We start from the raw sequence: 25672 nt of genomic DNA, 5'->3' as shown, positions 1-25672 counted from the left end.
TAATTAATAATACTCAGTCTTTATTTAACAGTTTTCATCTGTAGAAGTCAAAGGGCTTTACATATATTGGCATTCCAATTTTATGAATGGGTAAACTGAAATATATGGAGAGTCAAAGGGACAGGGAAGCCATTGCAGACCTAGGTACAGACCTTGTGTATCTAGATTCCCTGTCTAGTGCCCTATCCTCTGGAGCCATGCTGCCACCATCACCAGGAAAACTAGATTGTTAACAAGTAGAACTAAGATGAGTTTGTAATGAAAAATAAAATTAAAGAAATACTATCAGGTAGATTAGGACCAAGACTACTAAAAGCTTTTAACATATCTAGTATTTATAGAAACTTTTTCATTCTTGTTAGCTTTTTTACATAGATAGTTAGAGATGGAAAACATCTGCTACTTCATCCTCTCCCAAAATGTTTTGATTTAGACATTTTCCTGTCGAGTCTGCAACTTAAACATTGCACTATTGTGCCAGTGCCTTTGAAATAGCAAGGAAAAGGGATTTGAAATAGTAAAGAAACTAAAGTTAACAGACCAAGTCACTGAATAAAATAACGTGTGCAGATTTGAACACTACACATGAAAGTTCTAAACCAAAGTAGTTGAAAATAATGTAATCCATATCTTTTCTTCCAGTGCAATGGGACAGGATGGTGAGGTGAGGACCTGGAGATCTGTTAATGCTTTTTCATCTTTTGGGTATTCTGATCTTTCCTCTGGCTATGCATGTGTCAGTAAATATTAAGTAAATACTCAAAGTATTTTGGCTGATGTACATTATTAACAACTACCTCAAAGTGTACAGTGGGCTGAAAACAAGGGACATCCGCTGTACTTTATTAGGGCTTTTTATCATGCTGCTCTCTCCATTTTATGTATTTGTTCTAAGGTTCTGAAACCAAAAGTCAAACAATGGCTTAATAGAAATTGTAAAGAAAGCACGTGATCGGATGCATATTTTAATTAGCCATAAAAATTTACAGACATGTGTGACAAAGCTCTGTCCTTGCCTCCGTGGGTCCCGCGTTTCCTAGCGGATTTCGCTAGCCTCACTGTGACGCTCCAAGTAACCCTTTTTTCTCTAGAGACAAGGGTCACAGTCTACTGAGCCATTTTCATCATAAGCCAGCAAGGGAGGTGAGGAGAAGTTATCCTTCCTTGCACAGTCTCTGTTGTCTCCCAGGCTCAGTGATTAATCAGGGGGGTAAAGGGGGGTGGGCGGGCCTGGGCCCTCCCCCTACTCCAGGCTCCAGCCTAGGGACCCTAATAGTATCAGCTATGTGTACAATTCCCTGGGCTACTTCCCCACAGCAGCCCCCACTTCAGGGGGCAAAAGGGGGGGGGGAGGGAGGCCCGGGCCCATCCTCTACTCCAGGGACCCTAATAGTATCAGCTATGGTAGCTGACCTTTTAGAAACATGACATGTACAATTCCCTGGGCTACTTCCCCCACAGCAGCCCTCACTTCCTCAAGCTCCACGTCACCCTTACCTCAGGGCCTCCTTCCTTGTGCCTGATATGGTGTGTACTACTCAGCCTCTCCAACAGCACAACTTCCTCCCACAGCTCCTGACATGCACACCCACCTGACTGACTGGGAGGCTTTTAACTAGTTTTAGCCAGCCCCTGATTGGCTTCAGGTGTCCCAATCAACCTAGCATTCTCCCTGCCTTCTGGAAAGTTCTTAATTGGCCCCAGATGTCTTAATTAACCTGGAGCTGCTTCCATTTCACTTAACCTGGTACCAGGGATTTGTTTAGCCTGGAGCTAATATATCTATCTCCCACTACTTTTCTATAGCCATCTCGCCTTGCCCAGTCACATATTCCCCTCTCCCGCGCAACACCATAGAGCTGGGCAACTTGGGACACCAGGCAGTATGCTCATGACAGACCATCAGCGTTGCCATGGTGGTATTCAGCCCTGTGCCGTATGCGGAACTGGAACGGTTGGAGGGATAAGAACCACCTGGTGACCCTTGCATTCTTTTCCTTATTCCGCTGCATCCACTGGAGGGGTGCATGGTCCGTCACAAGAGTAAATCGCTGGCCAAAGAGGTAATAACGCAGTGTCTCCATAGCCCATTTGACAGCAAGGCATTCTCTCTCGACTACTGCGTATTTCTGTTCTCTTGGGAGAAGCTTTCTGCTTAGGTAGAGGATCGGCTGTTCCTCTTCTCCCACCATTTGCGACAGAACTGCTCCCAACCCCACCTCAGAAGCGTCTGTTTGTAAAATAAATTCCCTGTTAAAGGCCCGGGCTATGAGTACAGGGTCATTACAGAGGGCCGTCCGAAGGTCTGTAAATGCCCCCTCTGCTGCATCGGTCCACTTAACCATGTCTGGACCTTGGGCCTTCAACAGGTCCGTTAGGGGACTTGCCCTAGTGGCGAAGTGGGGAATAAACTGTCGGTAGTAGCCTACCACCCCTAGGAATGCACGGACCTGCTTCTTTTGGGTCGGCCGAGGCCAGTTTTGAATTGCCTCTAGCTTATTCATTTGAGGCTTCACTATGCCCCTTCCCACAATATATCCCAGGAACCTAGCCTCTGCTAGCCTTATGCAGCATTTAGCAGGATTAGCAGTGAGGCCAGCCCACCTCAAGGTGCACAGTACTGCCTCAACTTTCTCCAAGTGGGTTCCCCAGTCTGGCGTTTAGATGATGACATCATCTAGGTATGCAGCTGCATAACTAGTATGGGGGCGCAGCAGCTTATCCATGAGGCGCTGGAATGTGGCTGGGGCCCCATGTAGCCCAAAAGGGAGGACGGTGTACTGGAATAGCCCATCCGGGGTGGACAATGCTGTCTTTTCTTTAGCTTCTTTGGTCAGAACAATCTGCCAGTACCCTTTTGTCAGATCCAGTGTAGTCAAGAATCGGGCACTACCCAGTCGGTCAGTCAGTTCGTCGATGCGTGGTATGGGGTATGTATCAAACTGGGATATTTCATTCAGTCGGCGAAAGTCATGACAGAATCTCATGGTACCATCAGGTTTAGGCACTAGAACAATGGGACTGGCCCACTGACTGTAAGATTCTTCAGTAACTACTAACTCTAACATTTTCTTTACTTCGGCCTTGATTGCTTCTCTTTTGGCTGCTGGGATTCGGTAGGGTCTCAATGTTACCTTGGCTCCAGGGATCGTGCAGATATGGTGATAGGTCTCAGTCATCTGCCCTGGTTTTGTAGAGAACACATCTCGGTTGCGATTAATCATGTCGGCTGCCTCGATCTTTTGGATCGGCATCAAGTCGGATGATATCCTCACTTGCTCATGTAAGTTATCCTCCTGGGGAAGGGTCTCCTGCATGACTAAGCATGCCTCTCAATCATGCCAAGGTATTAGAAGATTAACGTGGTAAATTTGCTCCGATTTCCAGCGGCCTGGCTGCTGCACCTTATAGTTCACCTCTCCCATGGCTTCAATTATTTCATAGGGTCCCTGCCACTGGGCCAACAGTTTACTTTCTGCTGTGGGCACCAGTACCATCACCCGATCCCCTGGTTGGAACAGTCGAAGCTTTGCTTGGTGGTTATAATGGGTTCGTTGGGTCTCCTGTGCTCTCTCAAAGTGCTCCCGTACAATGGGCGTAATTCGGGCTATCCGATCTCTCATCTGCAGTACATGCTCAACTATGTTCCTTCCGGGATTTGGCTCCTCTTCCCAGGCTTCTCTGGCTATATCCAATATGCTCCAAGGGTGGCGCCCATATAGTAGTTCGAATGGAGAGAAACCCGTGGAGGCTTGCGAAACCTCCTGGATGGCGAACATGATGTAAGGCAATAGGGTATCACAATCTTTCCCATCCCGGCTCACCACTTTCCTGATCATGCCCTTGATCAATCATCTATCGTCCCTATTGAACATTTCCACAAGGCCATCTGTTTGCGGGTGGTATACAGAGATCCGTAGGGCTTGTACATGGAGCGATGAACAGAGATCTTTCATCAACTTGGACATGAAAGGTGTCAATATCTCCTTGGCTAGCCCAACCCGGGCAAAGATCTGTACTAGCTCCTTAGCTATTGTCTTGGAAGCTGTGTTGCGCAGGGGAACGGCTTCTGCGTACCGGGTTGCATGGTCCAGTACAACAAGCACATGTTAGTGGCCCCAAGCTGTCTTCTCTAGGGGCCCTACCAGATCCATGGCTATCCGTTCGAAAGGAACCTCTATTATTGGAAGAGGTATCAAAGGAGCCCGCAAGTGCGGGCGAGGGCTATGTAACTGACACTCCGGACAAGAGGTGCAGTATCGCCGGATATCTTCATGTACTCCTGGCCAGAAGAACCTCCGCAGGATCCGTGCCTGGGTTTTCTCTCCTTAGGTGTCCTCCAAACAGGTGGCTGAGGGCGAGACTCAATATGGCTTTTTGATGTTTTCGTGGCACCAGAAGTTGTTGTATCTCTTGCTCCTGCATTTGCACCACGCGGTACAGGAGATCTTTCTTCACTATAAAGTAAGGTCCGGGACCCCGGACCTTCCCATTCACGGGTATCCCATCGATCTCGGCCACCTCTTTCCTGGCTTTATCATATTTTGGATCCTCTGCCTGGTCCCACCCAAAAAAGTCTCTCTCCTGGGACTAACCTGCCCAAGCTCCCAGGGGCCGGCTTCTGCTTCTTCCAACAGCTTGCCGCCGTCATGGCTGGGGCAGCTTCTGGCTCACCTTCTGTGGTGGAAGTTTCTCTGTTGGCTGCTCGCGTCCATCTGCCTACTAGGGAGGTCTTCTGGCCCTGGGTCAGGATCAGGGTTCCCAAGGCCTTTGCGGCCTTCCTCTTTTTTGTCTTCCGGGTCTTTCGAGGGGCTGAGAACAGATCCTGAGAAATCTCAGCGAACATTGGGGGTTGACATTTCCCCGGTGACGAGTCGCTGTCCTCAGGGTCCCCCACCTCCCTCCAGCTTCTCCGGGGGGAGTAAATTATCAAACCCTGGATAGTCCCTCCCAATGACTACAGGATATGGAAGTTTAGGAACTATGCCCACAGTCACCTCAATGGGGTTTCCCTGAACCTCTGTCTCCACTGGGATGGTGGGGCAATGGCTCATAGCCCCATGCACGCATGTCACTGCTACGCGTTTGGCTTGTAGCAGCTGACTATTTTTTACCAGCTTACCCGATATGAGGGTGATAGCACTCCCAGAGTCCACAAGCACTGTAGTCTCTGCTCCATTTATCCTCACTGGCCTGGTGTAATTATGCAGGGCTAATGTGACCCCCGCGAGGTGGATAAGGGAGCATGGGACCTCCCAATCCCCCAAGTTACACTGCATAGGCTCCTCGGTGCTGGGACACTGTGCTGCTATGTGTCCCCACTCCCCACATGCATAACATCTATAATTGCTTTTAATCACTCCCCTATCCCGGGGGTTAGGGGTTTAGTCCCGGGGTCCTCCCCACTCAGGCCAATCCCTCCCTTCTGGGTTCCCCGCTGGTTTCCCCCCCCCCCTTCTTCCACCTAGGACTCCCCAGGGGTTTGGCTGCCCATCCTTCCAGGTTTGGGGTCGGGTGCTTGCTTTGAAAGGGGCCTTCCTTAGTCGGGTCAGTTCTCTGGCTGTCATCCGTCTTTCTACCCGTGTGATCATCTCGTTGTATGTGGACAGATTGTTCTGGCCTATCTATTTGCGGAGATCTGGCGGCAGTCCCCGCATGTAATGGTCGATGACCAGGGTCTCCAAAATCTCCTTCAGCCTGCACATTTCAGGCTGTAACCACTTCCGTGAAAGGTGTATGAGGTCAAATACCTGGGACCTTGGGGGTTTGTTCTCCTGGTATTTCCACTCATGGAACCTCTGGGCCCTTACTGCTGCCATTACCCCTGATCGTGCTAGGATCTCTGCCTTCAGACGGGTAAAAGTCAGTGGCATCTGTGGCAGGCAAGTCAAAGTCGGCCTTCTGGGCCTCTCCACACAAAAAAGGGGTGAGAATGCTGGCCCTCTGCTCCTGGGGCCACGCCTCACGCTGAGCAGTCCTTTCGAATGAGTGGAGATATGCCTCTATGTCATCTCCTGACATCATCTTTGGCAGACAACCCGTGGCCCTCAGGGTTCACGTCCCGTCGGACCCCCGGGCCTGAGTGGTGAGGATCTTCAGCTGGTCCACCACCTCTCTCAAGAGGGCATGATCTTAGGTCGCCTGGCTCATCAATAATTGATTGGTTTCCTGCTGTAGCCCCACAGACTCCTGTTGTGCCATTGCCTGAACCTGGGTGGCCTCCTGCTGGGCTGCCGCGGCTTATACCAGAGCTCTTACCATGTCCTTCATTGTGGTACAAAGCAAACAAACAAAAACAAACAAAAAAAATCCAAAACTCCAGTGCACTTTTTCTTTTTAAAAACCTCTTTCTTCTGCCACACTGTGAACGAAATCCCACTCCTGACACCAGTTGTGACAAAGCTCTGTCCTTGCCTCCATGGGTCCCGCGTTTCCTGGCGAATTTCGCTAGCCTCAAAGGCTCACTGTGACCCTCCACATAACCCTTCTTTCTCTAGAGACAAGGGTCACAGTCTACAGAGCCATTTTCATCATAAGCCAGCAAGGGAGGTGAGGAGAAGTTATCCTTCCTTGCACAGTCTCTGTTGTCTCCCAGGCTCAGTGATTAATCAGGGGGCAAAGGGGGGGGGGAAGCGCGGGCCCACTCTCTACTCCGGGCTCTAGCTTAGGGACCCTAATACTATCAGCTATGGTAGCTGACCTTTTAGAAACATGACATGTACAATTCCCTGGGCTACTTCCCCCACAGCATCCCTCACTTCCTCAAGCTCCACCTCACCCTTACCTCAGGGCCTCCTTCCTTGTGCCTAATATGGTGTATACTACTCTGTCTCTCCACCAGCACAACTTCCTCCCACAGCTCCTGACATGCACACCCACCTGACTAACTGGGAAGCTTTTAATTAGTTTCAGCCAGGCTCCTGATTGGCTTCAGGTGTCCCAATCAACCTAGCATTCTCCCTGCCTTCTAGAAAGTTCTTAATTGGCCCCAGGTGTCTTAATTAACCTGGAGCAGCTTCCACTTCACTTAACCTGGTACCAGGGATTTGTTTAGCCTGGAGCTAATATATCTATCTCCCACTACTTTTCTATAGCCATCTGGCCTTGCCCCGTCACACATGCCATACTGAGAAGTAATAGATAAGGAAAAGGTGAATTATGGTTTGTACTGTTTGCAGCTGTTTAATAAGAAAGATTTATTAAAAGAAAACCATATGTACTAATGCCTTAGATGACTTCAGAAAATTTCACTTAATCATAATACTGAAAATAAGAAAGTTACACAGCAGTATTTAAAAATATCTGAAAATGTTTCAGAAGCCCAACTGATCTGAAGTAGGCAGCTGTGTAATAACTGGGGCTGCAACTTTAATGAAAATTCCAACAGGAAATGTAGACTTGATTATATGTATTAAAACAGGAAAGATCAGAAAGCTGCAGCCACACAGGAGAGGGTTTTTTATTTTGCATATTATTTTAGTATGTACATCCAAAACAACCTTAGTAATAATACAGAACTTACATCTGTCTGTCTGCAGCTTCCAGTGCTTCTGGTTGCTGTGCCCTGGTCTTCCTGTCTTGATACATGTAATTAGACACAGCATTTTCAAGAAATAATTAGTGATTCAATCAGGTTTTACACTGGATCAAGTGACTGCAAACTGTTTTATATTCCACTGAAGTTTTCCTTTACCATATTTTAGGGCATGATATGTAAACTTGATTAGCTAATGTTTATACCATGCTTTGAAGATGTAAAGTACTACATAAGGGATAGGTATTACTATTAGAGAGAACAAAGACAGCATGGGCATGAAGAAAGAACTAAGCTCTGAGCTCAGAAACAGAATATCTTTTTTCAGAAAAGTATTGGACTCCCTGAGAAAAATATGTCAACAGCTTCAAGCACCTAAACATGAAGAAAGCAGGAGGTGTAAAACATGGGAAACTGCAAAAGCACTTAAGTGACATAACATTGCTGATACCAGTGTGAGAACAGTGATAAGAAGTGAGGGTCAAGAAAAAAGTTCGGCCTGTGAAGAAAACAAACCCACACCGGACACAAAAGCATAAGGCACTGAGGCTATTATTTGCTTAAGGCAACTTGAAAGAAAGTGAAAAGTTTGAGAACAACATTTTAAGATGTGATTAAACAGAAAAGAACACTTTTGAATAAATCTTTATGTACAGAAGAAGGGAGACAAGCTCTGAAGGGCTAAAGAAAGACCATTTCCTATTGTTAATCAGTAGTGAAGGGACCAGGACACTCACCACTAAAATTCTTGGTAAGGTGTGTTTTACTGGTTATCGTCATTTATTATTTATATCACTGTAGTGATGTACTACAGGATTTGACAAAGAAAATTATCCAGTTGGAGAGGAAAGCTTAGGAAGGTATTTTGTTGTCAAGAGAATAAACATCCAGAGCATGCATCGAAAGGTGTACAGACTGGGAAGAGAGAGTATGAGCTGGATTCTGCCCTTAGTCCCAGTCAGGCAGTACCCAAATCCTGGCACCGTGACCAACGTAGGCATCTCATCCAAACTCAATTAAAGGAATTTAGAGGGAAACAGAGAAAGCAGTAGCTAAATCAACCAAGAACAAAGAGCAACAGACGCAGCATGTAGTGGGAAGCGAGAAAGCGCATTCCTTCATTTGAGAGAAATACGGCATATACACATTGCTCCAGAGAGACACAAGTGTACAATAAAAGCAAATAATGGACAAAGAGTATTGAACAGAATGACTGAAAAGAAAGGCCAGGGATTTTCCCCTTCTTTTCAGTATGTGTCTGTAACTGGATAACTAAATGACGTGATTTCTTTACAAGTTCAATTAAACAGTTAACTGATGCAGATGCCCTTTAGTACCTGGCATTTAAAATTAAGTAAATAACAGACAGAAGTACACACAGTACCCAGCAATAGGTTACGGAATCTCTGTCATTGGAAGTTTTTGAGAGCAGGTTAGAAAAACACTTGTCAGGGATGGGTCTAGCTAATACTTAGTCCTGCCTTGAGTACAGGGGACTGGACTAGAAGACCTCTCAAGGTCCCTTCCAGTTCTATGATTCTATGAATAATTAAGCACAATGTGGGCTCCCCCCATTTCAGCCTATCTACAAACTTTTGCAGATAACTGTCTTTCACCCTCCTCCCTGCCCAACATGCCCACCCATCACATAATGTCATTTGATAACTGTGCATTGCCTCTTGGAGGTGCTGAAGAGAATGTACTTTAATATCTTTTGTATATATCTATATGCAATGGGTTGAATCACAGAAAGCCCCTTGGGGCTGCCCCCTGATGTGCCAAGACTACTTCTGCCCCTGCTTTCCTGCCCTGACCGCTTGCGACTTCAGTGACCTGTCTGGTTTGAGCTAGACCCGCTAGCCTGCTGCAAACCCAGACTCAGGTCTGAACCATGTCCCTAACAGATGTAGGCTTAATTGAAAGCAGCTTAAGAAGTGTTCCTGTCTTTAACACTCAGATGCTCAACTCCCAATGCGGTCCAAACCCCAAATAAATCCATTTTACCTTGTATAAAGCGCATACGGGGTAAACTCAAATTGTTTGCCCTCTATAACACTGATAGAGAGATATGCACAGCTGTTTGCCCCCCCCCAGGGTATTAATACATACTCTGGGTTAATTAATAAGTAAAAAGTGATTTTATTAAATACAGAAAGTAGGATTTAAGTGATTCCAAGTAGTAACAGACAGAACAAAGTGAATTACCAAGCAAAACAAAATAAAGCCCACAAATCTATGCCTAATACAGTAAGAAAACTGAATACAGATAAAACCTCACCCTCAGAGGAGTTCTAGTAAGCTTCCTTGTACAGACTAGTCTCCTTCTAGTCCGGGTCCAGCAGTCACTCACACCCCCTGTAGTTACTGTCCTTTGTTCCAGTTTCTTTCAGGTATGCTTCAGGGTGGAGAGGCTATCTCTTGAGCCAGCTGAAGACAAAATGGAGGGGTCTCCCAAGGATTTAAATAGACTTTCTCTTGTGAGTGGATACCTCTCCCTCCCCCTATGTAGAATTCCAGTTACAAGATGGAGTTTTGGAGTCACATGGGCAAGTCACATGTCCATGCATGACTCAGAATTTACAGGTAGCAGCCATGGTTCACATGCTACCTTGAACATTCTCATGTAGACTTCTTATGTGGATTGGAGCCTTCCAAGATCCATTGTCTGGTAAGTGCTTCTTGACTGGACACTTAACTTGCAAATTCCTTTCTAAAGAAGCTGACCAAATGCCTTACTAAGGTTATTTAAAATTAAACAAGTATACAGCCAATATTCATAACTTCAAATACAACGACACATGCATACAAATAGGATGAATATATTCAGTAGATCATAACCTTTACATTGATATGTTACATGGCATATGTAGCATAAAACATATTCCAGTTATGTCATATATACATTCATAAGCATATTCCCATAATGCATTATGGGGTGCAACGTCGCACTATATACTTTGCATTCTGAATGGAAGGAGCAGCCCCGCCAAGTCCAACCAACTGCAATGTATGTAAAAGTGATACTCAGTTCCCCAGAAACTGGGTCAGATAGGTAGGCTGGCTCAGGTCAGGCTGTTCTATGCCCCCTAACTACTCTATTGCCCTCCATTATTGGAAAAGGAAACTCTCTCCTCAAGCAGTAACAACCATGCAAAACAAACTGCCACTGTTGTGGAACAATGAGGTACAAAGTTCCCTCTGCTCACAAGCCTGAAGTACAATTTCCACAGTACTCTCAAGGAGGCAGAGGTCAGGAGTAAGAGTCCCTTCCAAAGTCAGACCTGAACCTATCTTTGGGCTCAGGGGTCAAAGATGCTTCCAGTTTGAGCCAGCACAAACAGCAGGAATGTCAAGATCATTCCCAGGACCAGATTCCAACCTGTGGTTAACCCCTGTCAAGCTTTTCTTCATAACTGCATCACTGACTTAAATTCACCTGCACTAACCCAAGTGTACGAGGCTTTATTGTTCCCTGAAGCAGCTGGGTAATGGAAGGCCGGAAGGACTTGTTTTCCAAACATTAGTGACACGTTCTCTTCCACTCTGCAAGCAAGAAAAGGGTAGTGTGGAGAACCTTACCTACCTCCCCAAGGATGTTGTGAAGTTTTAATTAACGTCTGGAAAGTACTTTGAGACCCTCGGATGGAAGGTGCTACAGAAGCGCAAAATATTGTCATCATTATGCTTGCTACCGACAGTTCTGGCATTCAAGCCACAGCCTTCACAACAGATGGTGAAGTCACTAGCACGGCTGGCTGCAGTTATAATTTCTCTCATCACAGACTCTCCTTGTTAGAGCAAATAGGCTGCACCTCTTGATTTCTGAAGGGCAAAACAAATTCTGAACTGACAGGACTCCGCTGTACTGGCCAGCGCTGCTGACACACTCAAACCAGCCAGCATTCCAACCACCCGAAAGCAAGTCACCCGAGGGACTCTCTAATTAGAAAAAGCCTCAACGTCATTGCGATACTTCTCCAGCTTGTCACAGGAACCCTTCTGTTGCATTCTGAACATTAAAGGGAAACAACAAAGAATTATCCAGGTTCTGTTAAGTGTCAAACATTCCAATTTTAAACCAGGCACACAGCAGGGGGAGAATTTTTATAAGCCTTCAGCGCAAGTGTATAGATTTCTAACCGCTTTTATCCTACTCTTTGCTAACTGTTCATTTGTCCTACCATTAAGGAACACCTATGCTTACAAAAATAAAGGGGGCAGTTGCTGATGTGGTTATAATACTGCAGAGACTGGTACATGGATGGGTCTCAATTTTTAACAAATATGGGGTTAGAGAGCTGGGACTTATGGCCATCCATCTCTCCAAAGTGTGGTCAAGATACCGTAGTTACCATTTTGAATTTTTTTCCAGCTACTGCAAAAGTTCTCTGCATTTAGCTTAGAATGTCGCCAGCTGGAACTAAACCTTGGGACCTGGCAAATTTTCTGTCTGACTGACAACTCTAACAAGACTCATGGAACGAGTTGGTGTTGTCAGTCCCAACTTAGCACTGCCCCAAATCCAATGATCTATTTTGGGCGTGTGGAAAGGGAAGGATCCTAAAGCAGAAAACAGTGGCTTAGGATGAAGGTGTGCAAGAATTGCCAACTAGGAGCACCACAGATACCCCAGCCCATGCTTTGGGGAGCTAACAAACTCCTGTGGCATATGCCCCATGTCTTAGGGAGGTGAAGACACGTGAGTCAAGTTCTAAGGGAAACAACCCCATCCACCACAGGTTTCTGGCTAAAATGGACTCCAAGGATGAAGCCACCTTGGCATACCCCTATTATGTGGGAGAGGACCTAGGGATCACTCCTGCCGGTTTAAGATCTGCTTTCCAAACCTCGCTCTGCTAAAGTTTGCTCTTTTAAAAACAATTTTTCAAATTCTATCTCATTTCATTATAGTCAAAGATAACAATACAACAAAGTCTAATAAGGGAATTACACATCATCAACATTATCAACCTATTCAAAGTGCCTATCCTAATTCTTTTAGATCTGTCAGCTGCCTTTGATGCCACTAATCATGAAGTTTTGATGACACATCTGCAGTCTCTAGCAAGGATGGATGAAGTCGCTCGAGTGCCTCTGATCCTTTCTTTATGGAGGTCTCTATTCTATATTATTTAAGTTCTTATACTGTGTACCCATCATAGTATTATCTGATCATCACACAGGGTAATTTTGGGCAGTTACCTGCCCAGGGAACCTGCTATACTTGGTATTGCAGGGATGCATTTAGTCACTCCCTTTATTCAATATGCGTATGAGGCTATTAAGAGAATCAGTGAAGGGATATTCTGCAGTCAGCTGCTGTCATTCTGCAGGCTTATTTCATCCAGCTCTGTGCTTCCATTATGTTTGACCTGGCTTGTGCAGTGGAATGAATGACCGATGGTCTGGGCGGGCTGAGGGCTAGCAAACTGAGGTTCAGTCCAGACAGCATTCAGGTGATGTGGAGAAGCTGGGGGGGAGCAGCTAAAGGAGTTGGTGAAGACTGTATCAGCATTTCTTGACTAAGGGAGCGCACGCATCATAGCAGGAGGGTTTGGTTTTATCTTGTCTTAAATATGCTGGGCAGCTCCTAGATGCTCAGATGGAAGCTGTGGCCAAGAGCCTTTTTATCAGACAGAGATAGGTGTGACTTTTGCTCTCTGAGCTGAACCTTGCCACAGCAAGCCATACCTTTGTCACCTTGGGGTTAGACTATTCTTTGTAATGTGATCTGCATATGGCTACAAGATGAGACCACATGGAAGCCAAAGCCTAGCAGAGAATCAGCCACCAACATATTAGGTTGTTGCAGACAGAGAGCTCATAACAGAAGTGCTCTATACTCTGCACTGGTTGCCAATACATTTCCAGGGGGAATTCATGGGGCTGGCTTTCATTTAAAGGTGTTGAGATGGTTTTAAACCTCTTTGTCTCCGAGGGCTTGTCTACACTTACAGCTGTGTAGCTGTAGCGCTTAGTGAAGACACTACCTATGCCTACGGGAGAGTTTCTCCTTTTGGCATAGGTACCTCCCCTTCCTGAGAGGCAGCAGCTGTGTCAACGGGAGAAGCCCTCTCATCAACAAAGCGCTGTCTACACCGGGACTTTGGCTGGCATAACTGTGTTGCTCAGGGGTGTGGATTTTCTACAATCCGGAGTGATGTAGTTATACTGCCATAAGTTTGTAGCGCAGACCAGTGTAGAGATTGCCTTCTTTCCCATTTGAGGCTGCCACTGCTGCTATCAGCTTAGGGTGACCAGAAAGCAAACATGAAAAATCAGAACGGGGGTGGGGGGGTAACAGGAGCCTATATAAGAGAAAGACCCAAAGATCTATAAAATCGGGACATCTGGTCACCCTACTTGAGCTGGAACACACACCCTCAGTGTAAAAGAGACAGGGATGCTGTCTGGATGTTCTCCAGGAAGGGTCCCATACCTTTGAAACTAAATTCCCCTCCCACTGCTCCTCTAGAGTCCTCATTGGTTAACCTTTAGAACCAGCTGCCAAGTCCATCTTGGCATTACCAGTGGAGGGAGGGAGGGTAGGTGTGAATATATTAAGTGAAGAGCGTGCATTTTATCTCTGCACCAGATTCAAAAGGCTATGAGTTTATACAGCATCATGGTACTGATGATAGTGTCATGGTTAAGATGGCATAGTCATTATAATCTTCTATTTACATACACTGATTACTTTCCAAATAGATTTTCTTTTAAACTAAAATTCCACCTGTTTGTTCTCAGCTCAGAAGTGGTTTGATCTGGGAAGTCTGAATAAAACTCTGCTTGATCATTTTTCAGTGGTCTGAATTATTATTCATTATTAGGAAGAAAAGTGTATCCATCAGTCAAACTTTTCAGACATACTCTTTTGTAATCTAATTCAAAGTTTAAAAAAGTCTTCAGACGTGTCACTTGAATAGTTTTCAGTGAGTACAGGGAACAAGCACGGATATATCAGCAAACCAGCATGCAGAGATAATCGTAGCTGTATACTGAGTGTTTACCTGAATATATGATCAGTGCTGCAACCAGTATACACAGCAAGGACTGAATCCATAGACTGATGGATTTCTTAATGGTGCAAGTGTGTTTGTGTGACCTGGCAATTAAATAAAGTTTATTCCTTTAAAAGAAGAGGAGGAGATTAAGGGCCTGATTCAAAGCCCATTGACATAAATGGGAGAAATTTCCATTGATTTCCGTGGGGTTTTGATCAGGCCCTGCCTGCCTGCTTAATGCAACCTTAAGGGTGAGATTATCTGTGTCTTGTTTATATTATTCTTTATTTTTAAACAGAACCACAAACTCTTAAGCTTGCCTCAAAGTCTCAGTCCAGTTTCAAAGTCAGGATATTCAAAGTTATATTTCTTATGATGGTAGGGTGACCAAGTGTCCGGTTTTCAACAGGAACACTCGGTCAAAAAGGGACCCATGGTGGCTCCGGTCAGCACCGCCAACCGGGCAGTTAAAAGACTGGTCAGCAGTGCTGCGGAGCTAAGACAGGGTAGTCCCTACCTGTCCTGGCGCGGTGCTGCACCCCAGAAGTGGCCAGCAGGTCCGGCTCCCAGGCAGGGGAGCCATGGTGCTCCATGTGCTGTCCCCACCCTGAGTACCAGCTCTCCACTCCCCTTGTCCAGGAACCACAGCCAACGGGAGCTGCGGGGTAGGTGCCTGTGGGGGAGAGCAGTACACAAAGCCACCTACCGCACCTCTGCCTAGGAGCCGGACATGCTCGCTGCTTCTGGGGTGCAGCGCAGACTCAGGACAGGCAGGAAGCCTGCCTTAGCCCTCTTGCTGCACCAGTGACTAGGAGCTGCCCAAGGTAAGCCCGCGCCCCAACCCCGAGCCCCCTCCTACACCCTAAACCCCTCATCCCTGGCCCCACCCCAGAGCCTGCACCCCCAGACAGAGCCCTCATCACCTCCCGCACCCCAACCCCCTGCCCCAGCCCAGTGAGGGTAGGGGAGAGCAAGCCACTGAGGGAGGGGGAACGTAGTGAGTGGGGGGCAGAGCATCGGGAAAGGGGCGGGGCCGCACAGAAGGTGCGGGGCTAGGACGTTAGGTTTTGTGCAATTAGAAAGTTGGCAACCCTATATGACAGCTGTAGGTTGGCTGACATTGCATGTGTTTTAAGGCACATTAAATTCAAAATAAATAAAGTAATTGAAACTGCTACATTTGCATATGAGGGACAACCTAATTGCTGTGGGAATCATAGCTTTGACTCTCCTGACTTTTGTGTGATTAAAATATGAATTTAAGTGTTGAATTTATGGTGTTTCTCTCATTTAATATGGAAATCAGTCTCTAGTACCTCATAGCTCAAAGAATGTGTTACTCAGTTTACTTGATTAGGCTGGGAATTGCTGGTCCTGCTGTCATCATGTTTACACGTTAGTGACAAGTTTGCACATCACATTCACCTAATGCAGTGCCATCAATTTACTTGTCAAAAATAAACTTATATCCGGCCACTCCTCGGGAATACTGAGCCTAGCTATATTTCACTTTCACCTGAAGCATTGGAGCAAGAATTTTAAAACGTTGGGAGTACAAACGAAAATGATCTTTCCCAGGGGAAACGGCTTCACAGGCAGGCAGGCACAGCAAACCCAGCAGACAGCAAACCCATATGGCTAGTTTTCCTTTGGGTTATGCAGTTTATCTGAACCTCTCTCCCCCTCACAATTTTGGAGCAAGTAGAGCTGCTCTATTTTTTCCACCTCCACTCATCTGGAATTACAGGCTTGTGGATTTCCTCTACTTCGTGAATGTAGCCAGATCTCGGCTCCCAGACAAGAATGCTGACCTGGAAATTGAAATTCAGGATTCTGGAAATAAAAAAGTGAATTGAGCAAGTTTTTCTGCTGTGCAGGAGCACCACCACCTTGGATTTAGTTAAGCTGGAAACTTTTTGTATAAATTCAATAAACCAAGTATTTTCCCTTTCCTATCTGTCGTCCCTCACTCAGTCTAATAAAATCTGAGCCCAAGAGACCATCACCTCAATGACAGCAGGAGTCTCAGCACATTTTCTTGTACGTGTGACACACACAGCAAACTCTCTCTAATAGATTTCCACCTCTCTGGGCTGTTCACAAGCTTTGATTTCGAGGAGAAACGATACATTGACAACGCGCAGAGCAAAGATCAAAGACTCTCCCCTGATGGAGCATTCTGCCACATTGGCAGTCTGGTTTTTCTAATGTCAGGGAATTTGTATAGGCCCGAATTTGAGACATCAGCACAAGCCTTTCTTGTCATTCCTGCTGATGAATGAAAGAGCATTTTCAATTGTGTACAACCAGAGGCCTTATGGCACATCATCCCTAATCAAAGGCTGCTCTGTGATGTAAACTGCTTTAACAGGCAGCTTATATTACAACCGCACAGGATCCAAAGGGCAGTTTGAGATCACAATGAATTTCTCTTTCTTAAAGGGATCTGCAGGGCTGCAGAGAGGAATCCAGCAGAAGCATCCAGACATTTAACAATGACACCAAGACAGGAGCTGTACAATCAGCATATTTGGATCTGGTTTCAAACACACACAAGGCAAAGCTCTTAAGCAAATAGAACTGCCAAGTTACTGAAGCCTACAGGCTAAACGTATTGACACCTGACATCTTGTATGTGGATTATAAAGAAACCATCACCGGAGACGGACATACAAGAACCATGGACATCATGGGTCCTGTCTACAATATGGCAGATTGCATCTGGTGCCAGATATAGTGGGAAGGAGGGAAATTTGAACATGACGAGAGGGACCATTTGATCCCTTCATTGCTCAATGACTTCTCTCCCCGTCCCTTTGGCATTACTTCCTCCATGAAGAGACTGATGAGGATACTCCTGAAGCCTGAAAGGATACTTTTGACAGCAAGGAATGGGGCTTATTTGTTTCCTCTATGCATTTTTCTCAGCTACTGCTGGTCTGGGAGGAAAGAACCACAATCAGTCCTGTGAGCCCACACAAAGCAGAGATGTAAAAATGTAAAGTTGCTATCATTGTGTCTCTTCTACATCAACACATATAGCAAGGTGTATGTCAGAAACTGGCCTATCCCAGCGTATGCTTCTCCAGCAATATCCACCTACTGTCCTTCAACTTATATGGTCCCAGAAACGAGAATAGTTCCTTCTACCCGTCCCCCACCCAAGGCAAACATCACACCTTCCCTTTCAGAGACAAAAACAAGGCTATGTCATGTAAGTCTACTGTGATTAAAATGGTATCTACATGAGGAATGAGTGACTATTTCACCCCCGTAGTATGTTCCTGAAAGACTGATGGATGTTTGCTAAAGTCTCCATTCGGAGGTTCATCTAGATCAGCAGCAAGGAATTCTGGATTCAGGGTCCCCACCTATGGGACTCCTTCCCTGCCCATCACAGTCCTTTTGTAAATGGCACCAAGGTTCAGTACAAGGTCTTTTTATTTGGGTAGCTTCATCTGCGTCCATTTTATATTTCCTTTTTCATCACCTCTTCCTTTTGGGGCTAGTTTGCTTCCTCTTTTTCTTGGCAAAATGGTTACTTTTCTCTGGGCCAACGGCTCCAGTTTTATTTTAATTATGGTTTTTAACTTTTATGCAGTGCCCAGAGAGATGGCGAGAGGTGCTTTGAAAACATTTAAGTACGTAAAATAGAAACACACTGTATATAATGTGAGGGATCTCTAGAGCTCTATAAACACAGCAAAGCATGGCCCCTCCCCCCCCATATGAGCAAAAAGACTGCTAGCTTTTTAAAAGTCCACATATGAATCCTACTGAAGAGGAGGGGAAGGAAGAAAACTTGCAGCTCCTCTGTTCGCATGGAATGATAAGTGCACTCCATGGGGTAACCTTTGATTGATGCCAAGTATTACAGATTCAGTGGCTACAAAAGGACTAAGTTACAGGATTTATTACAAACCTCTGACTCCCCAGACAGCTGTTGGATTTTTAAAGTCCCTTCAGTGTCTTACCAGAGCCCTCACATCACTCATACAGTTCCAACAACTTGCAAGACGGAGGCATCCCCTGGGATTTATTCAGTTAGTAGCTGCCATTGGATTGCCTATGTTCTCATTCTTCAATGCACACAGACTAAGTAAGGCTCTGGATCCTGTCTCTTTCATTCTTCCATTGACCTGTGACGTGCTGCCATAGAATGGGTACACTGTTTCCACTGAAGAGGTAGATGTATTTCAGTGGTGGGTGACTTCATTCCTGTGCTGTCTATAAAGAGCTTTGGCATCCATCTGGAGGAGAGGAGTTATATACAGTAAAGGTAACGTATTCTTTATCTTGCAAGGTTTCCATAAGTATGCCTGGCTTTTACCCCCTTCTGAGTAGCATGCTTCCACACACATCTGGGGACATGGCTCTTATAAGCATGTGCAGTAATTTCAGTGTCCCAGCAAAAGAAGAGCACAGCATGTGCAATTAAAAGAACATAGAGCTGCTGGTTCTCGGAACGCACAAGGCACTCGCAGAGTTATAGTTTCATTGTGTAAGATGTTTTCCCTGTATTTCTGGGCTGTTCAATTTCATTCGAACTCAGGGGTTCTCAAACTTCATTGCACCTCACCCCCCTTCTGACTATAAAAATTACTACAAGACCCCAAGATGGGGGATCGAAACCTGAGCCCACCCTAGCCCCACTGATCCGGGGGTGAAGGCAGGAGAGGAAGCTGAAGCCCAAGGTTTCAGCCTCAGGCAGGGGGCCTGTAACCTGAGTCCCAACACGCAGGGCTGAAATCCTCAGGCTTCAGCCTCGGATGGTGGGACTCACACTTCGGCCCAGGGCCCCAGCAAGTCCAAGCCAGCCCTGGCGACCCCATTAAAATGGAGTCCCTACCCACTTTGGGGTCCTGACCCACAGTTTGAGAACTGCTGTTATAACATATTATCATTCAGTATAATGTGAAGGGCATTTACAGGCAATTTATAGATACCAGCTATAACCTAGTCAATACTGAAACGCAGGAACCACCACGTCGGGGAAACGAAGGTACACACAGCAATACCAACTAGCCATGTATAGCCCTGGGTTGGAATGATGGGACAGGGTTATGATAGAGAGGGAAATCAGGATGATTTTTCTCTCATGAACAGTCCATTATCGGCTCATTCACAGCTCTAATGTATCATTCAGACCAACATAGGAGCTATCTAGCTTGAATTGGAGAAATTAACTCCACAAGAAGCAGTATAATTATAACACTTAGCTCTGGTATAGCACGTTTCATCTGTAGATCTCAAAGCACTATACAGAGGACGATGGCATCATTACCCCCATTTTACAGATGGGGAGACTCAGGCACAGAGAGGTGATGTGATTTGTCCAAAGTCATCCAGCAGGCCAGTAGCACAACCAGGTCTCCCGAGTCCCAGTCTAGTATTTGATCCACTAGGCAACACTGCATCCCAATAATTCTAACAATAGTCTGCCTTTCTACTGAATCTTTCATCTGGGGGGTCTCCAAATGCTTTGGACATTAAAGCTTCACATCATGTCTGTGAGGCTGATAAGGGCTCAGGATCCTTTCCCCCAACACTGAAATGCAGCCACCTCTGGAGTGGAAGAAAGCAGCAGATTATCAGCGTACAGCAACACTACAAACAGTTTAAGACAGAAAGTGACAGAATGCTTTCTATAAACTGCAGGGGGATTGAGGGTAAGCAGATTTCGGTTGGAATTTGGCCAGGACACCAAGGTTAACAACCTACTCTTCCAAAAAAAGTGGTACGACACCTTTAGTGACAGCAAGTGGCCTGGACTTTGATTTTAGGTCTCATTAGAAATAAGGAACCTGCAACAGTACCCCGCTCCCTATCATTAGAACAGGGAATTAGCTTGTTACTGACTCAGAGGGAAAAGTTTCACCTACTGAGGCCCCAACATCACTTCCTGAAGCACCCACCTGGCACAACCAGCAAGATCTGAGAAAAAACAGCATAGTGTGGTATGGATGCAGGCAAAAGAAACTAAAGCACAGAAAAATCTGCGAACTATCCTCTCTCAGACAGATTCTGTTTTTAATTTACAGGTGCAGGCCCTCTAATATAAACAGGTAACAGGAAACAAGGGGACTAACAGTGGACAACAGGTGCAACTTTTAAATGCCATCCACTCCCTTTCTGGCCTCCTTTGCAGTCAGACACACATTCATCACCAGCGCAGACATGGTGGACAGTGACAAATTTTACTAGCTCTGGCTTGTCACTTCAACAAAATTAGATTATTTTAATATTAATTCATTACCCAATTTAATTCCAATTAATAATCTCCATTACAAGGCCCTGCCTTGGCAGTGATGATGGGGAAAGCCTCTGCTATGCAGCAGACATAGCAGCTCCTTTCAGATCAACCACCTGTTTTATAATGAGATCTCCCAGTCCCTTTGCAAGTGAAGGACTCAAAATTCCATTGGCAACACTCAAACAGAACACTGTACCTATGAAATGGACTTGTAGCTTCCTTTTTCAGTGGACTGTAATGGGGGGAAACCTTGGTCCTTTTTCCAGAGGGCTCCCAGTTTGGCCTAAATGTAGGGAGATGTCCTACTTATACGCTCATCCTTGCAGAAGGCAGTAACAGCCTGGACTGTATGTGGCTTATGGCCCAAATCAGAAGACACCCAGGTCATTCTCTTATCCCTGAATTAGGGTTCAGAACAAAATAGGGAATAGAACTTCCCATAATCAGATTGGAATAAAACATTTTGGGAGGCTATTACCAGATTTAGTATTAAAAAAACACATTTAAAACAGGAAAGAGAGCCCTTGGATTCCTCATGAAAAATATCCACCTTCAGCTAAACACAATACTGGTTTTAAGCAGGGATTACGGTGGGAAAGCAGATACGTATAAGGAACATTCAGCAACCTGAGTATTCTCTCCCTTTCCCACCCCTGGCTAGTGACATAAACAAACTGACCCAGTTGGCTAGTCCTGCCACATATCTATCCACTACTAACTAAGATTAAACTCCACCTCTAGAACGGGTAGCTCTGGAAATGCCAGAAAATAAAACCAGAGGCCAATCATAAACACACAAAAGAGCCAAAAAAAGGAGGGCAGGAGGGAAAGAGGAAACAAAAATGAGGCAAGGAAGGAAAGGAATGGAAGAGACAGCATGGAACAGGAAAATAGGAAAAGGAGTGGGAAGAAATTTAGGAAACAGAGAAGGTAAAACGATTGGAGTTTACTCCAAGCCTGGGCACTGCTTCCCTTCCCCACCTTCTCAAAGCTATTACCGTTTGCACTCCTGTTTCTGGGACAGGAAAATTAGAACTCACCAGATGGCAGCCTGACCTTGGTCCACACTCCACTGTTAGACAATCCAGATCCGAGATGGCACCAAGAGAGAAACAAACCACCCATAAAGTTATAGCCCATTCCAATAATGGGGCTGCCACAGCTCTGCCCCATTAATACTACACGGTCCTGTGTCCCATTTTTATACTGCAGGATAGAGGACAATAAGTGGTTATAGCTCATACTGTCCAAAATTCGCCTTTGCAATAGCCATCTTATCCATTTTAATAGAGACTGTTACGGCATAAATGAGAGAAAAGGACCACTGAACTCCATGGCAAGTTGCCAACTTGTGCTGCAGCCTCCAGTGGTTATGCTCAAAGAGATTTAAAGTCCAATATAACCTTGATTTTTAATAGAGTCACATTTAATGAGCTTTAGCGTCCACCATAATAACTTCCTTATTACCTCTCCAGGAATTGGAACCGTGGTCAGAGAAAACGTGCTACATTCCAGCCCAATGAGAAAATTTAATAATAGCCAACACATTATTATCAAAACCATCAACATCATTGTCCTTAATGTCTTTTTTGGTTGCTGTAATTATAATCCTTCAAACCTTAAGCATAATTGCAGCTCAGACAAGCTTGCTGAACATAGCAAAGACAACTGGCTAAAGGCCACCCATATTTCTCACCTCTGACAGTGACCCATTCAGTGTATATGGGTACTGTTAAAGGACAAGGGTTAGCAGAATGTGACAATCAAACTTTATATTTACGTACCTGCCAAGCACTAGAATGCAAAGTTATACATGGACCTTCATTGTCTTTTTGACCCAGACCTACACAGCCACTTTTTTCCTGTAGGAGGAGGAGGAATCAGTCCTAGGTTTTGACCTATCCAACTCCACCAATACAGTTCAGCCCTGACCTGGAGGGTTTGCCCACCTCCGAAGTTTAGAGTGCTGAACTTGCCCATCTCCTTGCACAGGTAGATACAACAACTGTCCCAAAAAGTGATGCAAATATCATTCCAGTTCATGACATTTTGCATGGAAACGTCAGCTCCCTGTGGCTTCAGTGAAAATCTGCCCCTTACTGTTCACCATAAGCTCCAGTAACACTGATGACAGTCAATGTGAACAAAGAGAGTTTCCCCAGCAAGCCATTCAGTTGCATCTTGTATACAAGCTACACTGGAAGGCACATGGCAGGACTGCTTCACCACCATTTCTTGTAGGCAATGTTCTTATGATTTCATCCCCATGAAAAGAAAAAGAGGGGAATCTCTCATTCCCCACCTTGGGAAAACCTGGGCTTGGTTTTTTGGTGACATATTCATCTATGTTTTCTAAGCATCCCTAGGACTGTGAGTAACAGGCGTAACTAACCCTTTCAGTGCTAAGTGATCTAACAGTATCATGCATGCCTTCAAATAGCGCTCCACCTGAATAGTCCAACATACCTGGCACATCCCAATATTGCCATTCTTTTCAATGGCTACAAGACTATGCCATTGAAAACCAGCATGGTTCTGCAGCAAAATAAAGGTGTTAAACTAATTACTGCATTGTTGTCAGCAGTGTGTCTACATGAGAATGATTCACACGTGGTCATGAAACATGAGAAAAGGGGGCTCTTCTTTTTCTCCTTTATACAAACCAATAACACATCTGTTTCCTCTGATCACACCCTCCATCCAGGGGTCCTCCTCGGTGCATTCCTCTTAGCTATTTTTTCTATTTTGTTTACATGAATACTTCCATATGCACCGAGATGCACCTGGAGGCTCCAAAGGTCCCTCCTGTGACTGTGATAAACAACCGCTAGACTGCAGCCAAAAGCATACCCGACCCCAGCTAGACTGATGGTCTCTCTTCTATACAAGTCAGCAAACAAAAGTCAGAATGACATAGCAGGGGGCTCGGAAGAGAAGGGACACAAACACACTAGACATGACAAGCTGAAAATAAACTGAAACCCAGAGAGCTGTTTGTTTTACTGTCAGAATCAAAGAAAGAATAGAAAACAACTTAAAAATGTATCCCCTGTGAGCTAGAGACAAACTTGGTAGCATTCTGGCACAGAGACGCCTGACGAACAGCTACAAGCAAACTGAGGGACAGGATGCGGAATAAAAATGAACAGGGGGCATACATGAGAAATACACCTCCCTCCCCTCAGAGGAAATGGTCTAATTACTCTATATTATACCCCAGAGATTCACTCAGCAGTGGCAGAGCCAAATATATGACCTCACCTCTTCATCCTCTCTGCCACTGATGGTAACAGCACCCTCTGGGTTTGGGGGGCAGTGACACCCACATATATATCTGCAGCATTAGACACACTGGACTGTGCAGAAGCATAATGGGAGACCGGCACTAAACAGCCACAGTAAAATTCAGATTTGAATTGCACTGCGAACACCATCCCTGAGAATTCCCTCTCTCTGGGACCCTTTCACTGGAAACTCCTTGGAGTGGGAACAGTCTTCCTTAAATGTTCAGAAAGCACCATGACCTAGTTGGTGCTACCACAAATAGATAAACAGTGTGGATGGACTGAGTCTGTACCTGTAACCTCAGTGACCTCTTAACCCTCTCTCCCCACAGAGAAGCAGTTAATGCCATACCTCACTCAGACATGCCACCTAGATTTTCTGTGTAATTATTTGTATTTATTTAGTGCCATAATCCACCGAGATGTTGGGATAAACCCAATAATGAAATACTATCATTTGAGCTAATGGAAAAACTAGCAGGCTACGTTCAGAATACTTCCGTGCCATAACAATGAGAGTCACTTCCGCAGGGGATTTCTTTACACCAAGGCTGAGAAGGCTCATGGGTCACAAATTTCCTACATATGCAGCCTCAGAGAAAAGCACCGTCTTCTGGGCCACACACCTTAAAGAGCAACATTCCCTGCAGGCACTAGCCTTACGTGCACTGCCAACATCACAACACATTAGCTCCCCACAGCCCTTCCTTCCATTGTGTAGATTGGTTTATTTTTCTCTTCAGCTATAGCAAGGGAGTTTTGAGGGCAAGTACATGTGGGTCAGAGATTCAACAGTTAGATCTCTTGGGTTCTCCAGTGTGAATCAACTCTGCCTGGTCACTTCTCAGTGCTTTAGGTGACAAGTCAGACTTTGCTAATATTGTTACCTTGATTTACAGTGTTTTTGACTGTGTACGGGAGGGTGCTGAACCTCACAGCTACTGTATTGTAAGGTCTCAGTCCTGTATTTGAATAGAAGAAAGACTCTGTACCTCAGGAGAGTCTCAGATTCTGTGAAGTGTAGATGTACTTTATTTTCATGCAGTAGTCAATTTCACTGTGATTAATGGGGCACATATATACTGATAAACAATATTTGTTTATTTTAAACCAGGTCAGAAAAGATTTCAGCCACTTATTTCTCCACAGCTGAGTTATTTTCTGCTATCCACGAGACCTCCAGAGCTAAGTCCAGCCATGAAAGGAGGGATATATTTCCTTTCTGCCCTCTATCAATACTGCCCAGCCAAGGTTACTTCATTTACTGTATATAAGAGCTATAAGATAGACACATGGCTAGAGGCCAGCAAAGTACCTGCAATTTCTTGGGATGACTGCAAACTTCCAACCATCTCCAGATTCCCAGGGATGGAGCCTCCTCCTTCCAGGACCCTGACCAGCTCTCTCAGCCTCTCACACTCTTCCTGGAGCTGGTGCTGTTCCTCCTTTCGCTGCTGCTTGGCCAGGCTTGCTGGATTCATGCTGAAGTGAAGCACTTTGGTTTTACTGTGGTCATAGTCACCCTGCAAAATCCAAACACGGTAAGCAAACTGTGTAACTGGTCCGAGTCCCTACAAACTGCACAAGGAGGCAAAAC

At 45.3% G+C, this 25672-nt stretch overlaps 1 protein-coding gene across 8 annotated transcripts in view; it reads right to left on the bottom strand.

Moving 5' to 3' along the window:
- The window catches only part of MAD1L1 (mitotic arrest deficient 1 like 1), a 554553-nt gene that overhangs the window by 146431 nt on the left and 382450 nt on the right, over positions 1-25672 (bottom strand). For 7 of the 8 annotated variants that reach the window (XM_073361988.1, XM_073361987.1, XM_073361990.1 and 4 more), the window contains one exon: positions 25391-25598. In XM_073361988.1, coding sequence (XP_073218089.1) covers positions 25391-25598 — 208 coding nt within the window. Of the gene's footprint in view, positions 1-9712; positions 11544-25390; positions 25599-25672 lie in introns of those variants that run through there. The other variant, XM_073361989.1, reaches the window with a different exon arrangement.

Source organism: Lepidochelys kempii, chromosome 10 (genome assembly GCF_965140265.1).
Source record: "Lepidochelys kempii isolate rLepKem1 chromosome 10, rLepKem1.hap2, whole genome shotgun sequence".
NCBI lineage: Eukaryota > Metazoa > Chordata > Testudines > Cheloniidae > Lepidochelys > Lepidochelys kempii.
Note: the sequence above shows the minus strand (reverse complement) of the source record. Positions and strands in the feature narration are given on the sequence as shown.